General features: G+C 39.0%; 1 protein-coding gene across 1 annotated transcript in view; it reads left to right on the forward strand.

The window, feature by feature from the left end:
* The first annotated feature begins 1,040 nt into the window (after positions 1 to 1,040).
* VEGFC (vascular endothelial growth factor C) overlaps positions 1,041 to 19,007 on the forward strand; it is a 133,497-nt gene continuing 115,530 nt past the window's right edge. The window contains exon 1 of the mRNA XM_012468585.3: positions 1,041 to 1,803. Within this exon, the coding sequence (XP_012324008.2) occupies positions 1,645 to 1,803 (159 nt within the window). The 5' untranslated portion in view covers positions 1,041 to 1,644. The remainder of the gene's footprint in view (positions 1,804 to 19,007) is intronic.

A 19,007-nucleotide genomic window follows, 5' to 3' on the forward strand; every position in this document is an offset into this window, starting at 1 on the left:
TTGAGGTAGTTAAACCTTCAAGTAAATTATGGGTGAGGAGTTCCAAATCTAGAGTTGAACCAGATAAGAAAGTCTCTTCTTCCAGCAAGATGTTATGGACCTATAACATCAGTGTACTTAAAAGTAGATTGGGAGTGAAAGACAGACTTTCCATGTTCTACATACCGTGGAAAACCCTTAGCGTGGTTCTCTGCAACCTGCCCACCCTGCCCCAGGGAGGCAACCAGCCAATGGCACCCGCACAACGGAGTCCCCAGTGCTTTTCCAATGCGGAAATGCAGTCACTTTTCTCTGGATGTTACATCCTTTCTGGAATATGTCTCACACACATCTCTCTTTATCACCCCCTTTTTCAAGTAAACCAACTTCTTGTAGAAGCTGACCCTATGTCTCTTTACTCTCCATGAAGATTCTGGCTCTTCTCTTCACCTGTCAGAAGTTTAGGATTCCAAAGGTATCACATTAGCATCCATCCCAACAGCCTGCACTGTGTCCGGAGAACTGCAGTTCTGGCATCACCAGGCAACTTTCAGTTACACAAACGAAGGGAGACAGGGGACCCCTCTGAGGTCCTATAGGGTTCTCTGCCATAGTGAGATCATTCTCTTAGAACTTTTAGAACTCCCGGGACGTTTCCACACTTTGAGCAGGGTGCTGGGGGCCAGGCGTGGTGGGAAGAGGACCAGAGCCCGGGCGGGAGCTGCCGAGGACAAAGGGTGGGTTCCCTCCATCTCACGGTGCCTAGATTTTCCCCGCTCCACGTGGCACCGGGTGGTCGCGTCACCTCCAAAGCCGGCCCCCGCCTGCCCGGGGACTGAACTTGCCCCTCCGGCCGCGCGGTCCCGGACGGGGACGGGGGCGGGGAGGGAGAGAGCGAGACGGGGCCGGGGGAGGTGGGGCCGCCGGGGAGGAGGCGAGGGCAGCGGGGAGCTCCAGGGAGACGGCTTCGGAGGGTGAGAGGGGAGGGCGGCCCGGGCTCGGCACGCTCCCTCCCTCGGCCGCTTTCTCTCACATAAGCGCAGGCAGAGGGCGCGTCAGCCATGCCCTGCCCCTGCGCCCGCCGCCGCCGCCGCTCGGCCCCGCGCGCTCTGGAGGCTCCTGCGCTGCGGCGCTCCCGGGCCCCGCCGCCGCCGGCCGCCCCGCCGCCCTCCTCCAGCCCCCGGCACCGCCGCCAGCGCCTCCGCCGCAGCGCCCGCGGCCCGGCTCGTCTCACTTCGGGGAAGGGGAGGGGGGGAGGGGGACAAGGGCTCCGGCGGGTCCGGAGGGGCCGAACATCGCGGGGCGTTCTGGCGTTCCCCTCCTTTCTCCGAAACGCTGCACCGACGCGGACCGCGGAGGCGCCCTCCCTCGCCCTCGCTTCACCTCGCGGGCTCCGAATGAGGGGAGCTCGGATGTCCGGTTTCCTGTGAGGCTTTTACCTGACGCGCGCCGCCTTTCCCCGGCACTGGCTGGGAGGGCGCCCTGCAAAGTTGGGAACGCGGAGCCCCGGACCCGCTCCCGCCGCCTCTGGCTCGCCCGGGGGGGGGTCGCCGGGAGGAGCCCGGGGGAGAGGGACGAGGAGGGGCCCGCGGCCTCGCAGGGGCGCCCGCGCCCCCACCCCTGCCCCCGCCAGCGGACCGGTCCCTCACCCCCGGTCCTTCCACCATGCACTTGCTGGGCTTCTTCTCTCTGGCGTGTTCTCTGCTCGCCGCTGCGCTGCTCCCGGGTCCTCTCGAGGCGCCCGCTGCCGCCGCCGCCGCCGCCGCCGCCTTCGAGTCCGGACTCGACTACTCGGACGCGGAGCCCGACGCCGGCGAGGCCACGGTAGGTGCGTGGATCCCGCCGGTCCCGGGGTCCGGGCCGGACTGCGTGCGGGCTGCGGAGGACCCGAGAACGTGCGCGGGGGAAAGCGTGTGTGCTTTCAATGGTGTACGTGGGGTGCAAAGTGACTGGGCTCAGTGCACGCAGCTTTGCAGAAACATTTTTTTCTTTTTAAACAGAAAGTTGTTACTAGAGAGGCAAGCAAGTTACCCGAGTGAAGGGCCCAGAGAGGTGCCCAGTGTCGGGGATCACGAAATGTATTTCAGACTGGTTTCCTCTCGGGCAACCAGGGGGTCTTGAATCCTGCCCAGTCAGCGGGGCTCTGGAGAGCAGGAGTTCATTCTGGTGGGGAAATGCTCCTTTCTTTCCCCACTGATGCACGGAACTCCAAACAGTTTCGGGGACACTGGTGATCAGTCAACCCAGCCTTACTTTCCTGGAGTGTTCATAGTCTGCGGAGCACCGGGCGCTGTGCGCGACTTTAGAAAAAACTGTCAGGGACTTTAGTAACCAGGCTCCAGAGCTTTCAGAGTTCACTTGAAGTTGGTCAGACTTGAGATGTAACAGGAGATTAGAGTCAGTTAGATCACAATCAAGCAAGGCAACTTGCTTGTTTCGACTTTATAAGCTCTTCATTCCTAAAGTCTGGTCTTGAGATACTAAAACTAAGGGTTTTTTTTTTTCTTTTCTTTTCTTGTTTGGGTTTTTTTCTGTTTGTTTTGTTTTCTTTTAGAGCTGTTTAATTCTTTGTCTAAAAATGTTGCCAACATACTTTTGAGGCATTCTGATTTCCAAAAAGGATTTCTGTTTGTTCCTACTTCTTACTGGCTCTTCTAAAAGACTATATCTTTGCCTAAAAAGTTCATATTTGCTGTGACCTTATAGAGTATGCTTAAGGGAGTTCCTGAAGAAGTTATATTAGACATTTCAGTTCAAACACTTGTAGTACCCCTTGCTGGAACTACACTGCAGTGGTTTATTTCAACCGGTGGCAAGTGGAGAGGTACCTATAGTGTGTTACAGTTAACTTTAAGTTGACTTTATTGATTAACACATACACAATGTGTAGAAAATAAATAGCCTACTCAGTTATATTTTGAAATACATTTTAAGATTAAGAAGACTAATTTTTGAAATTCAGACTACCTTTGTATTTAAATTTTGGGGAAACATTAAAATGTTGGAATCTGTAATAATTTAAGATAGGGTTCAAGGAATATCTCTTGAGTAAAAACAATATACATTAAATTGCAGAACACACTGCATTCTGTGAATTGCAAAAATAATTTTCAGTGCCTGTACTTACATTGGCATAACTATAGTGATGAAAATATCTTTCTGTTCTTAAATACCACAGAAATGTAATATTGGGCTCAATAACGCTTCTGATAATTTGAGTCCTTGATTTTGCAGTACCTGTGTATTTGCTGTTTTTGTAAAGTCAAAACTAGTAAAAGTATGATTTAGTAAGGCAACATCTCCGTATTGCCTATGATCACTTACTTTGGTTTACAGTAAGAAAATGTGCAGTAGAAAGTAAAATGAGAAGCATTCCTTGATAAGCCAATAGCTTATCTTGTATGATAGTCGCTCACTGCTGGGTTAGTCTTGAATTAATGTACCCTGAGTGTGTGTGTGTTATGTATAGGTATGGAATTGGAGGATAAAAAGGTTAACTTATTTTTAACTTTCAATATTGTCTTCATTGGTGATATAAAATTTGCCAGATATGGCAAATTTTACCATTGCTGTGAAAATCTCTGCATTTTTGTTTGCAAATGTTGCTTTTCACATTTAACCATTTTTATATTTTGTATGGTGAATATGAGTTAGTATTCTGTATGTGATGTGGGTTCTTTATCCATGTGATAAAACATCATTTTCCATGTGAAACGTCATCTCTGAGTTCCATAGACCTCGAAGCAGTATTTCATTGCTCCACTAAAGTGTTGTTCCCCAGTGGGTGACTGTAACCTTGACAGGGCATATGTCATTTAAAGACACATCAATTAATGGGTCCTTCCTATGAAACATGGCACACAACTGCCAAGAAACTGATGTGAAGACTCTATGTCTCTCCCTAGTGGCCTGTACAAGTGCCTTATTTTGATATAAGCACTAGAGAAGAACTGGGGAGAAATCAATTGTTAATTTACTGTAATTACATGAACCCCAAGAAAATATTTCAGAAGATAAACAGGAGATGCTAAACATCTGTAATCCCAGTAGATGCATTTTTTTTTGGTAATTTTTACCTAGGAAGTTTTTTAATATTTAAAAAATCGAAAATAGCACACAAGCTATGAACCAAGGTTAACCATCCAGTTCTTCACCCAACCCAGAAAGCCATACAAAGGATTGGAGGTGAAATCACAAATGGAATGAAGATCTCCTTATTCCTTGACTTATATTTGTATATATTAGATTCCTATTTCTAGTTATTTGTGGTTGCATGACTTACTGAAAAGTCTTAAAATGTTTCTCTGACGTATGTTAACACAAACAAGTTAGTGTCAAAAAAGTAAGGCAGGCAAAAGTAAAATTAACTGGACATGATGGTGAAAAAGAGAGTGGCAAGTCTACAGCCATTATATTTAGAGTTTTCCTTATAGTATATGACTGAGTATGTTTGTCAACGTCCACTCTTATAAGAGATTTCTGGCATTCATCTGAGTGATGCCAGCCATAGGAGGTCTTAGATATAAAAAGTTCAATTCATCTTTCATTTTGACTTCCACTTCATTATATTCTTCTGAATATCTGATTCGTAGCCATTCGTTCATGAGACAGTTACCAAAATTGCTTTATAGGAAGCAGTTAATTACTAATCTTAGTGCCATATTTCTAAGACCCATAGATCTCTATTCCTGTCCTTTTCAGTTGAGTTGAGAAAGGCAGAGGATGGTGGATTTAGGAGATTTCTTTCTGGGCTTCAGGTTCTGGGCTCTTGAAAGGAAGGTCCTGGCCTTCTAGTTATCTCCATGTGTCTAACCTGGAATGCTGTTTCTCAACTCTTACTGGGGTTTTCTCCAACAGAGGAATTGGGGTGAGACTAATAAGAGTTTCCTGAATGCCTGGGACTGTGCTTGCCTTTGGCAGATCTGGGGTTCTTAGAGAGAGCAGGAATTTATCATTATCTGTGATTTCCTGAGCACCTATGTGTGTTATGCACTTTGCTAAGAACTTTGCAAGTTAGTTTTATTTTGTTTTTCACTATACCTCCATAATATGGATGTTACTGTATTTCACTGAGGATGATGAACCCAAGATTTAAGTGACTAACCAGGAAAAAGAATAGATTTTTTTTTTTCCTTTTTTTCTTTTCAAAAAGTTTCACACCAACTTAGAATGGTTCTATTTAGGACTGTTGGACTTTACAATGGTGCAGAATTGATACATATTCAGTAGAAACCATACTTCAAGGTTTGAATTTAGATCTTTTCCTGGGCTAATGATATGCAGTAAAATACTTTCTCTGGATGCTGGACAATGGAAGTGAGCTGTGACCAGTCAGCCATGTGATTGTGAGAGTAAGCAACAGGTACTCTGCTGCGTGTTAAATGTATTTTCAACTCAGGAGGGATTTATCTGGATGTAGCCCCATCGTAAATCGAGAAGCATGTGTCTTTTAGAGAAACATAGTAATGCCTTTGGGCCTTTGGGCCTGTGATTCACACTCCTTTCAGCGCCTCTGCTTGTCTCCTCTGGCACACTGTAGCAGCCTGCAGGAAGGCAGAGAGAAGCACTGTGACTTTGTAGTTAGAGCCACCTTGTCGCATTTATCTAGGTCCTAATTCCCCACAATGGGACAAACGGAAATAAACCCAAACTTTCTTCCACGCTTTACCACATGGTGTTTGACTAAAGATAAATTATAAATGACCTAATCCATAGTAATATTATAAGAATAACTAACTGCTTAACTAGGGGCTTAACAAGAATTCCTGACAGTTTTTCAGAGTTGTGCTTAGGTAGCTTCAGTGCAAGATTGTGATTTTACCTCTGCCAAATGACCTTTCACAAATAAGTGGATTTGGAAAGAACAAAGTATAGTTGGCAGGAGCCTTAGATCTCCTCTGACTTCTGAGCATATATTATTTCACCTTTTACCAGTTACACTATTCCTTGTAGATATGCATTTTATAAATACTATATGGGCCTACCTTTAGTTACAAACACATATTTGTAAGTTCAGATTTGTATAAATTGTGGATTAAGATATCTTTGATTTTTCTCATTATAAAAAACAGGTATAGCAGAGAACTTTAAACAAGGAGGGATGCTGATGAGTCTGATTTATAAAGTAATTGAAAATTTACTGTAAATATTTTAGGTTTGTGTAATTGTTTCTTCTGAAATTTACTAGTGTACATTTTTGGGGTGGCTCTTTTCCTTGGTTGATTAATTTTTTTTTTTCAGAGTTTATGTTTAACCATGAGAAAACAGAGATTGTTTTTATTTAATTTGCTGTTTTGGGCATCCATCATGGCATTAATCAAATATGTACATTAAAATACTTTGTTGATGAACTGGTACTGTTTCTTTGTACTGCTCATGCCCTAGTGGCTTTCAGGTGTTGGGAGGCATCCACGATAGTTTTTTTCCAATTTTGAAATCCAAAAGCTCATTTTCTTTCTCTCTCTTTTTGTTTTTTTGAGATAGGGTCTTGCTCTGTCACCCAGACTGGAGTGCAGTGGCATGATGTTGGCTTACTGCAACCTCTGCCTCGTGAGTTCAAACAATTCTCATGCCTCAGCCTCCCAAGTAGCTAGAATGACAGGCATGTGCCACTACACCAGGATAATAATTGTATTTTTAGTAGAGATGGGGTTTTGCCATGTAGGCCAGGCTGGTCTCAAACTCCTGACCTCAGGTGATCCACTTGGCCTCTCATAGTGCTGGGATTACAGCATGAGCCACCATGCCAGCACACCAAAAGCTCATTTTCTTAAATTATTTGGTGCAATAATCCTGATCTGAACTGACATAAGGCTATTTATAGTCATTATTCTCTAATTTAAATACTTTTAAACTACACTGAGAAAACAGTAATATATTTATTTATATGATGCTGCCATCAATCCTGCTTGTTTTGGGGGTGTGTTAATATGCATATGCACTTGGTTTCCAGAAAAATTGAAGGTTCAGAGACTCACACAGTCTCCAGATGTTTTTGGTAAGTGGATGGGTTGTAGCCCTGTTCTTTTCCAAAGGCCTTCCTCCATTGCTTTATTGTCTTGAGGGCTACGTGGAAGAGGCAGGGAAAAGTAATTGAGGAACTCAGGAAGGAAGCCATGTGGATACTCCTGATTCCTTTTTACCCATTGGCACCAGGTTAATTTCCTTTTTAATCTGCATTCTCATTTAAATCTACTTCAACTCAGGAGCATGTTAATCAATTCTTACTAGTGGCAGCTTCAGTTCTAAGCAGGAAATTACAGTTCAATTTGTGATGCAAAATATGTACAGTGAGTGATCTTGTCTATAATAATCTTATAATCATTTTTGGGAAAAGAAATTTACTCATAAAAAATACTGCAAGTGAATGAAACTATAAATCCAGACAATATAAGTGATTTTGTAAGAGAGTCTCATGAGTTACCACCAGTTATTGGCTAGCCTTCTGGGGATTGCATGGGCAAGCCTGGGAAAGGTGGAAGGATATGAGACCTAATATTAAAAATGATGCTAATTATGGAAATGGGGGAAAGAGGGATATTTTGAATATTGAAGCATGACAGCAAAGTACAATGGTAGTAAAGATCAGGGATGTTTGGGGAACTAGAAGCAAACCCTTTGGTGCAAAAGTCAAGAGCTTTAAGGGAAACTGAAGGGAACATGGTGGGAAGTGTGAAAACCAAAGAGCAAGTAGAGTTTGGGTTGAAAGCAATAGGAGCCAATGAAGATTCTTTAGTGGTATGCTGAAAGTGAGGTTTGAAGGGGCTTAACCTGGTATTATTGCATGGAAGTGTCTATGAAAGCTGACTAGAGGTTGATCAGAAACTTCTCAGAAGCCATTTTCAACTGCAGGGTTTCTTAAAGTGTCTGGCAGTGACTGTGCCTTTCTCATTACAGTGGCCACCCATTTATGGTATTGGAACTCCTCTATATGCTCCTAATTGCTGATAATGACAGTGATGATTACTTTTGACTTATTGTAAGCACCCATCATTGTGTATCTGGATACATTTACAAAATTATAGAAACAGACATCTCTGCTATTACGGTTTGCATTCCAAACAGAGCAAGCAGTGTAAACAGTGGTCATGCTTAGATACACATACACAGACACCCCACACACACATGCACACACACATATACATGCATACACCTCTTCAGTCTTCAGACTGCCAAGTGTGACTTGTTCTTTCTCGCATGGCTGAGAATTCGTAGACAATTCACTGAAATAGAACATTTAGAACAATCAGAAGTGCACAAGATTAGAACCTCCATAGTTGCACATACATTTATTTGTAGGTCAGTGGGGAATTTAAAAAAAAAAGAGAAGGCGATAACCCTACAGTGTCCTGGAAAGTCCTACTTTTTAAAATCTTATGCTAACAGTGAAACTGGAAAGGTGGGGGTGGGGACATGAGGAGGTGGGTGAACTACTAAATAAACAATATAAATACATTAGCTGTTCTTATAAAATTTTTTTTGAATATGGTAGGATAATTTACTGAAACTCAAGAGATGCCACCTCCTAGAGAAAGGACACACTGAAAGAGGAAATATTCAAAAGCATAACTTGTAAAAAGCAATACTTACAAGTTTAAAAGACTAATTTCTAAAGGAGTTAAGCAACCCTGTCCTCATTTGGACAGGTGGGAAGATGTATATTTTGGGATAGGTCACAAAGATGTGGTTTATGACTTACATAGTTGCAAAGGTTTCTCTTTAGACATTTAGTTTATAATTAGACATTTAGTTTATAATTTAATTTACCTAAAACTTGGTCTCTAAATTATCATTTTCTCTTACTTTTATGCAGCAGTAAAGTGTGCAGCCATAAGTGATAAAGGCTGGGATCAAAGCTAGCTATTTTGCTAACTGCAGAACCTGTGAACTATGTTTACACTCCCTGTGATAGTGCCTGGAAGAACTCAATGTCAGTATTTCTGCTTGTTTCAGTCACATAACTGTCACTTGTGTCAGTGATATAACTTGTTTAGATAGGGATGCGGTGCAGTGGATTAGAGCACGGGACCTGGAACATGCCTTTCTGTATTCACGTCCTGGCCATGCCTCTTAGTACCTGTGTGACCTTGGACAAGTTACTTAGCTTCTCTGTGCTTTTTTTTTTTGTCTGCAAAATGCAGAATATAATTAATGCCTGCTTTGTAAGGTTGTTTTGAGGATAAGAATGTGTATATAGACCTGGTGTAGTGGCTCAGGCCTGTAATTCCAGCATTTTCAGAGTCTGAGGCGGGCAGATCGCTTGAGGCCAGGAGTTTGAGAGCAGCCTGGGCAACATGGGGAAAACACTGTCTCTACAAAAAAATACAAAAGTTAACTGGGCATAGTGGCACATGCCTGTAGTCACAGCTACTCTGGAGGCTGAAGTGAGAAGATGGCTTGAGCCCAGGAGGCTGATACTGCAGTGAGCTGAGATCATGCCACTGTACTCCAGCCTGGGCAGCAGAGTGAGACTCTATCTCAAAAAAAAAGAAAAAAAAAAACCAGCATGTTTATACATATAAAGCCCTTAGAGCCATGACTGGCATGTAGTAAGCTTTCTGTAAATTTGTGTTAAATAGATAGGCTTCCTGATCAGAAAACAAACAAAGAAAATATAGCATGCAAGTATTATGTCCTAGACATGTGACATAACTGTGATTCTTCAGCACCTTGCAACTAATTTATTACATTTTTTAAATTATAAGCTTACTGACAGTTTTCCTAATTTCTAAAAGATAGCAAGAGGATGTAATATTGATGTTTGATTTTGAAACAGGTGAAGGAGATGCAGGGGTTTAATCATTCAGTGTATGGAAGCTACATACTGTAGTTCTGCCTGTAATATGTTGCCACTTGCCCTGGGTGCCTGAGTTTGTTCCTTTCCTGGAGGGCAGCACAGGTGTCCATAGACCACAGTAAACCAAAGAATCCGGGGCAATGCTCTCTCCTTAAGTGCTGCATTCATACTTAGGTCATTTGGCTGAAAAGGACTTGGGTACACATACATTTTTATAATGCCATATAATTTAATACTAACTCATCTTGAATACACTCAAAGCTTATACATTTTCAAGTTTCAATGTTTATTAATGAAACATGCTAACATTGCTACTTTGATATTTAAATATCACATCCGTGTTATTGTCACAAAAAATAAATATTCTAAATTTACAATGAAATTATCACAGAATACCCAAAATATCAACAATTTCACTGAGAAAATATAAAGAAAACTTAATGGTAGAACGCTATATGCCAGAGTTAAACTTGTGTGAATTTGTTTAGGAAAATGTGATTGCACTGTTCCTTAGGGACCTTCTTCTGAATGGTAACCAGTAAAGTGTGTGCTGTCCGAGACATGCCCACACTGAGACGAATTATGGAGTAGATACTTTCCTTCTCTGAGAGTGAGCTGGTTTGCTTGAGTACTCTAGTTTATTCAGAAGAGTTAATTTTGTCTGGTGGTTCTCCTTGTCAGTATGCCAGTCAGTCAGTGAGTGCTGTGAATTGCATGGTTACCCTGTGCTGAACACTGCAGTGCTGGGGACATTGGAAGCCCGTGAGCAGACAGGGAAAAGGGATAAAAATCAGTGGTGTACAAGCTTCCCAGCTTTTGAACAGCTGATGGTGTATTTTTTGATTCAGTAACATCTAGAAAGTATTCACTTCCTTAGGATTCCAGTATAGACGTTAGTTGGAGTATTTGAGAACTTTTGACCAGATACTACATTTTTAAACAGAGAGTTTTTTTTTCTCACTGGAACTGGAACGAAGCCCTAAACACTAAATAGACCCTCAGGTAATATCTAAGTACGTTAAAAATTAGACACTGCTATATTACTCATTCACATCTACGTGGAGATACCTTATCATCTTTTTAAAAGTGATTTTCATATTAATATTTTAATTTCAGAATTAGAATTATATGTAAGCATATAATAAAATGAAGCTTTATATTTCAGTGCTATTGTATTTTACCAATTATAGTATTCAAATTAACATTTTAATGTGATTTTCTTCACAATAATTCTTCATTGTCATATTATTTTTCTTTCAATTTTTTTTTCTTATTATATTTGAGACAGGTCTCACTATGTTTCCCAGGCTGGAGTGCAATGGCATGAATATGGTTTATTGCAGCCTCCGCCTCCTGGACTCAAGTGATCCTTCTACCTCAGCCTCCCAAGTAGCTGGGACCACAGGCACATGCCACTGCACCCAGCTAAGTTTTAAAGTTTTTTGTAGACATGGGCTCTCCCTAAGTTGCCCAGGCTGGTCTCAAACTCCTGGGCTCAGGTAGTCTTCCTTAACCGCCCAAAATGCTGGGATTACAGGATGAGCTGCTGTTCCAGTCTAACTTCTTTTTCTCACACAAGTGCGTTGCTTACATGTTTATTGTTAGAAACAGGATTCACATAACTGCTTATTTAATATTCTTTTATATGTAGAAGAAATAGTCATGAAACCAATAATACTTTTGGTTCCAACTTGCTAAAATATTGGAAAAGAATGAAACATTTGTGAAAAAATATCAGACCTTTGCATTGTGGTTGTTGAGGAAGAGTCATGCATGTGAGTGAGTGCCACTCTGAGAAAGGCAGCACTTTCTCCCTCAGGGTAATTGGCTGCGGGTGTGGGAAGCCAGCTACTTAATCTGCTTCAGCCAAGTAGTGTTCCAAGTTTATTGCCCTTTTACTGAAATGGCAAACATATAAGGATGTGTTGGTAATGATTTTACCAAATAGTTTACTTAGTGAACAATAGGGAAAACAGTTCATTTTCCTTGTCTTTGTTTACCATTAAATTAGCCCCTTCACGTTCCTGTCCCTAGAGTGGGTGAATTTGGCAATTCAGACTGAAATCTTAAAGAAAATGGTCTTGACTCACTTTTAACTGGAGTGACCACACAGCTGCCGTGAATCCTGTGGTTGAATTTCTGTAACCTGTAAAAGAGATTGTTATTTCCACTCAAAGTTTCTTGGAAGTTGCTAGTTAATATCAGATACCAGATGTGAGGCCATTTTAAATCACTCTGGTTTAATTTACTATAATATCATTGCCTACATGGAATATTTTTAATTCTTTCTTTTTGTTTGTGTCTGTTGTGCGTATTTAGTTACTTTATCCTTTTAAAAGTCCTCTTCCAAGTTTATGTTTTGAAAAAGAGAGCACTTACTTAGATTCATGTTTGCTTATAGGTCATGACATTTATGACTTCCCTAGAAAACAAACTAATTCTTTTGTCTCAGAGCCAAATTTTAGTTTTAAGATAATAGTGATTCATTGTTTGTTCTCTTTGAGTCCTTGATCTTTCTTTAAATTTTAGTGTCTGTCCATGCCAAATTAGAATTTTATTAAAGCCAAAATTATTCATGAGTCATGACTATCACACTTACAATTGGGTAATTTGAAGCTGCTTCAGATACACAGATTAAGCAAATAATGATGTCATACATTTTAATGCAAGATTTTTTTTTCCTTCTTAACAGTGGTAGCAGTGAGGGCTGGTCTGCTGGAGACCAATTCTGTTTTACTTTAGAAAAATGTACCTTTGTGGTCATGTCCATGTGAGCACAGTATAGTTATTATATTACTATAATATAGCACACAGTGACATATAACTTAGTAAATTAAAGATAAAAATATTTAAAATTGGTGGTTTTTTTGTGTGCCATGCTGATTTGACAGTTCTTCTACAAGTCTTAAGCTAGGAAAAAGGTGTGACTGCCTCAAGTCACATTAAGAAGACACATGTAGAAGACTAATGCTCAGGCTTCCTCTAGTACAAAACACCTGAAATGCAAATTTTGCTTTTGTGTGCTATTTTCCTGATTAAATGTATCCTTGATGTTGAGTTTTGCTTTATCACACCCCTGTGAAATATCTGCAATGTGTTGGGAAGGAGAAGTACACGTATGCCTGATTTAAATTTAATATAACTGTATAAATATAATTTCATTTTCCATTCAGAAATTGAACTGAACTTATAAATTAATATATGTACAGCTAAAATTTGTGGTGTTGAGATGAACTCCATGCTGTCCTTTGGGCACTGTGTGTTACACATGAGTATTAAATATGTGCTTAGTGAATGGGTTAGATAAGAGATTTTTGTTTGTTTGTTTCTTTATTTGTGACAGAGTCTCAGCTCTGTTGCCCAGGCTAGAGTGCAATGGCAGGATCTCCACTTACTGCAACCTCTGCCTTCAGGGTTCAAGCAATTCTCCCTGCCTCAGCCTCTGGAGTAGCTGGGATTACAGGCACCCACCACCACACCTGGCTAGTTTTTGTATTATTTAGTAGAGATGGGGTTTCACCATGTTGGCCAGGCTGGTCTTGAATCCCTGACCTCAGGTGATTCACCCACCTCTACCTCCCAAAGTGCTGGGATTATAGGTGTGAGCCACTGCACCCAGCCTAGATAAGAGTTTTAATAGATACCCCTATAGAATGCTAAGCAATCAGTTAACATTAATAAGAACTGCAACAAGTTCAGTTAAAAATGTACATGTTTAAGAGCTGTTGTTCCTTAATTAAATATAACCAAAATGCCTTAAACATGGGGTTTAATACATGTTACCATGGGTTTCACTCCAATTTAGTGGCACATAAAACTCTGAAGCTGCATGATTTCACCGGTAGTACACTGGAACATTGTTTTCTGCCCATGTTTAAGTTCATTCTTTCCAGAACAGTTTCTAGTTTTCTAAGCCTAAGCTATTAACATTTGAGTTAATTAAATCAATAGGGAGCCTTTTATCTTTTTTTTTTTTTTCCCTATCTAAGAGCTTTGCTTTCCTACTGACATTAGCCATTCCCCTTCCTATGTGCAATAGGAAAAATGTGCAATCATTCCAGGATCATGGTCTCCTCAGAAGGTTAAAAATGATTGTAACTTAGAGGTTAATGGTTCACCCTGGAGGAAAGTGTTTTGCCCCACTTGATGATACGTCCCTGGGTGCTCATAGATAGAGCAGCAATCTTTTTTAAGCCAAAATTTTAGACACGTGTTATGCAAATCTTCATTATAAATTACACATTATTTTCTCTTTTTTTATGCCATCTTTTACTCTGGCATACTATTTGCAATTAAAACTTTTTTTTTTTTTGGTAGGGGGACAGATTCTTGCTCTGTTGCTCAAACTTTAGTGCAGTGGTGCAATCTCGGCTCACTGAAACCTCTGCCTCCTGGGTTCAAGTGATTCTCCTGCCTCAGTCTCCCGAGTAGCTGAGACTATAGGTGAATGCCACCATACCCAGCTAATTTTTGTATTTTGGTAGAGACAGGGTTTCACCATGTTGGCCAGGATGGTCTCGATCTCTTGGCCTCATAATCTGCCCACCTCGGCCACCCAAAGTGCTGGGATTACAGGTGTGAGCCACTGTGCCCAGCCAATTAAAACATTTTAAACTTTTTCCAGAAAAAAACTTCTTCCAATAACTTCTTACTTCAAGCTACTTTTACTAATGACAAAATAATTATGTCCATCACAGTGAGGAATTATTCATTGTTTACACCACCTTGTATTGCTTATATAAATATCCTACCAAAAAAAATTAAAATTTATATTGGGACTAGATTTTCTTAAATTTAAATACTTTTGGAAAATCAGGTTCTATTGGCTCTGTCTCTTCATCTCTAATTGTGTATTTTCCCACTATTTTGATTTATAGATGATGTTATTATATTATAGCTTTGATTCTAATGTAATATTAGCTAGTTTTATGGCTTAAAAAACTTACTACATATACTGTATTCATAAATACAGCACTATACACTCTAGCATGTTGTGTGTGCACTTAATCTGAAGAGCTGGAAATTTTTACCTGTCCTGTAATTATTGATTGATTGGTGCTGGGGGCAGAAGGTGGTCAGTCTTTGACAACAGTATAATTTTGTTAAAATTTTGTCAAACTGATTTATTCCATTGCTACATTTTGAAATCAGTAATTTTTAGGGCGAATATCTAGAGATTTTGAGGACAGAAAGAAATATTCTCAGGAAATTGAGAAGGTTTAGTTAATATTTTCAGGCAACTGAGAAGGTTTAGTCCCTGCACATGCAGACTAGGGGGTGTTTGAATCAGAGCTAATGTCTTGCAGCAGGGGTTGAAGCCAGGCCACGTTTAGTCATCAGAGCATGACTTCTATTCTGGGAATGTGGTCATTAAGAGGTGAACATTAGTTACTTTAGTCCTTATAAATCTTTGGTTGTTCAACATAATAACTCGCCATCATGGTTAGATGATGTAGCTAAAATTATTTAATTGGGCTATTTCTATTGAGCCAACATTTGATTATAATATATGTAGTAGTGCCAAATAATTTGGGATTTCTGGCCTCTGGTTGCTGGAGACTTTTTTTTTTGGTGGGGTGGGGGGCATCCTAAGGAACAACTTTCCCTCTACTAGCATTCTTCACTAGAAGCAGCTTCTATTTACTTGTTTTTTTCCTAAATAAGTGTTTGATTTCCTTTTGGCATTGACTTTGTTGCTCCCAATTGTAATTGCGAGCAAACAGCAATAGAAATTCTGTGCAACTTCCAGCAAGTTTAGTCATCAGAGCTTACCAGCAGGTATGTCTATTGTGAGTAAACTACATTTGCCACAGCTAGACCATCAGCTCATGAAGTCACATTGTCCTGTCTTCTGTAGTTATTTTTTTCCTATTTGTGCTTTATTCTGATTCAAGTTCAGCATCTCAGTGATCATAATGGTGGGGAAAAATTCATTTTGAACTATAAACAGAAAAGATACCAAGTTGTTGTATGTGAAAGATTATTTTAGAATTTGATTATACCTTCAAGTAAAATAAGCTGAAGAACCAGATATTTAGGTACATTTTGACTATAAAATAGTTACTCTACATATAACAAGAATAGCTTTTATATGTCTCTATGTCACTTCATAATATTCATTTATTATTTAGCTAGTTAGTGCCCATAAGCCAGCATTTAGGTATAAGATAAAATCTGAGAAAAACAGTTCTATAAGATTTTGTAAAATTCCAATTCTATAAGATTCCAAGATATAAAGTGTTTTAGGTATTTAAAAGTTTTTTATTTACAATAGTGACTCAGTTGTTGTGGTATATAACTATATGTGGTAAAATTCTAATTCTTTAAGATTCCAAGATATAAAGTGTTTTAGGTCTTTAAAAGTTTTTTATTATCCCAGCTACTCAGGAGGCTGAGGCAGGAGAATTGCCTGAACCCAGGAGGCGGAGGTTGCGGTGAGCCGAGATCGCGCCATTGCACTCCAGCCTGGGTAACGAGCGAAACTCCGTCTCAAAAAAAAAAAAAAAAAAAAAAAAAAAAAAGTTTTTTATTTACAATAGTGACTCATTTGTTGTGGTATATAACTATAGACAAGAAATTACACTGAAGCAAAAATAACAGTTGTTACATAGCTATTTCAAAGCCCATGCAATAATTTTTAATGTTCAGTGAAGAACATTAAAAATTTTTAATTTAAAATTTAAAAATTTAATTTTAAACATTAATAATTTTTAATGTTCAGTATAACATCTTTGGTCCAGTTATACTGAATAATAAATATTAAAGCAGGAGATATTAGAACAATACTTACTATGCTATTTATAATTTAAAATATTAAGTAAAGATAAATAATTTAATTGCTATAAATATTGATACTATGATAAAACTTTTAGCATCTCCAAGTTGTTCATTTTGATAGATACAAAAAAAACACCAGAGACAAGCAAAATAAAACACACCTAAAACTTTATGAATGTTAGTAATTTTCTATTTTTGCATAAATTTTTGGCCATTGCATCATATTTTATGTAATAAAGGACAGTTGTTAAGCTAGGGCTTGGTTCACTGTGGGTCAGTATCAGGATGCAGTGATTCCTTTCTGACTCATTCTCTCTTTTTGGCTTTGGTTCTCTTATAAGGCTCTTCTGTAGGTGGCCTTGGCCACACCTGTGAAATATAGGGCACAGCTGTGCTGCTTTTACTCATTATGAACTTGATCATATGTTTTGTATTGTGCCTCTGCTCACTGGCTCTTTTTTATTTTAGTGTAATTCAAAGTGTTAATTGGAGGTTTTAAATGTAGTTGGGACTAAATTGTGTTTGAGATCACAGGTACCCAGTTTAAAAAACAAACAAAAAAAACCTCAACTCACTTCCTGGCTTCCTTTGCAGCTAATGTTGCCCTAGAATAGTTTTTGCCAATAAGAGAAAATCTAGTGGAGATTTATGGGAAAACTTTTGCTTTTCTTTTTGCTAAGGCACTGCCTTTCTTCTTGTTCCCTTATTTCCTTCCCTGGATATCAGAAAATGTTTCATAATTTTAAAACTTTGCCTTTGTTTCTCAAAAGAAGACTTTCAAACTTATGTAAATCAAGTCGGATTGTAATAATTAATGTGAGGCCTTAACTATGGAGAAACTTTCTAAAGTTGTGCTATCATGATCTTAATTTATGGACTCTTAGGGTTAAAATAGCTTGTGTCTTTATAACGTAACATTCTTGGCCTGGCTGATAGATTCCTTTAAAATGTTATGTTTCTATTTTATACATACTTTAAGAAGTTTTATTCAATAGCTACATTTCAAATAAAGGTTCTGTTTTTTGGTAAGCCTATATCTTTGTTCCTTCTAGCTTTTAAAAGTGTTAATAGCCTGGGAATGACCCTTGACCATCTCTAATCATTTGGGAAATGGTAACTAGAGAGAACTGAGAAAGAGGAGGAACTTGAATGAGAAGTCTCAGAACTGATAGTAAAAAAAGGTGCAAACAAGAAAATATTTTATGTACTTCATTCAGATTAATGAGTAATTAAACACTTGGACTATTTAAAAATCTTGTTTGATTCTAGGTCTTTGCAAGCCTGAATTTGTCATCATAATCATCAAAATGAGAAATTATGAAAGAATGTTAATTTTAATTTAAAACAGCTGGAAATACAATACATGGCATATAAGCTTATCTTCTCATCTGTCAACAACTGCTTGCATATGTCACATGAACTGTTTTAATTGTAATTATAAAACTCAACGGATTGTTTAGAGGTGATTCCAAAAATATGTTTGGCTGACATACAGAGTTATTCCTAAGAAACAAACTGTCCAATGCAATTTTAAATATACACAAGCTTTTTTATACTAATTAAGAGTTTCAGGTTAAGGTTTTTGGTTAAAATAAGGAACATCAAATGATAAGTACAAAATATAATCTTAGTTTAAATTATTTTTCTAATAGTTTATTTATAAACATAACATATTTATCTTTCATCAGTTTTTTTTCTCAGTTGTAAAATTCTGGAGCTGGAGCCCATAGGCCAGTTTATAGTATATATGATTGATTTTATACTTGACAGGCTCTCTCTGCAGGTTACTTGCTTCCCGTTGGAGCAGTGGATTTTTCATACTCCACTCCAGGGTAAATATCTAAAAGTCACTTCTGCCACATTATTTTCTATCTGGTAGATTGTTATATTATCTGTGAGTCAGTATCATCTGCACAGTGTACTCCTTCTGCTCAAAGCACTTTGATCATAAGAGGTGTTCACATCTGATCAATCGGGCTGAAACTTTCATGCCCTAGTCTGAGGCTAGACTAATTGATCTCTAACGATATTCTTACCTCACAGTCTGGAGGATACAAATCAAGACATTTCAAGTGCAGAAAGCAACAGTAAAGCATATGTTCTAATGTGTAATATTTCTTCAAGACAATCTGGACCATGAAGTATATTTTTACTTATTGAGTGTATATAGGGAGATCATTTTGTGGAATTGGTTAAATTTTTCAATTTTGATTCTTTGATATTTAAATTTTCAGTTTCATATTCTCTTTCACATGTTGTCCCCATTTTACATATGCAAAGTCAGTTGTTTGCTACAAAAATAAACATTTAACAAACTCCAAACACATAGACTGTGTAATTAGCATACCTAAATAATAGTGGCTGAGTGACGAGCAAAAGTGATTCTCTCATTTGGTTCTGTGACTTCCAAATTTATTAACAACATTGCATATTCTTTTATATTTAAAAACTAATA

This window comes from Aotus nancymaae, unplaced genomic scaffold, assembly GCF_030222135.1.
Source record: "Aotus nancymaae isolate 86718 unplaced genomic scaffold, 86718_ANA_hifiasm-v0.15.2.pri h1tg000115l, whole genome shotgun sequence".
NCBI classification, from domain to species: Eukaryota; Metazoa; Chordata; class Mammalia; order Primates; family Aotidae; genus Aotus; species Aotus nancymaae.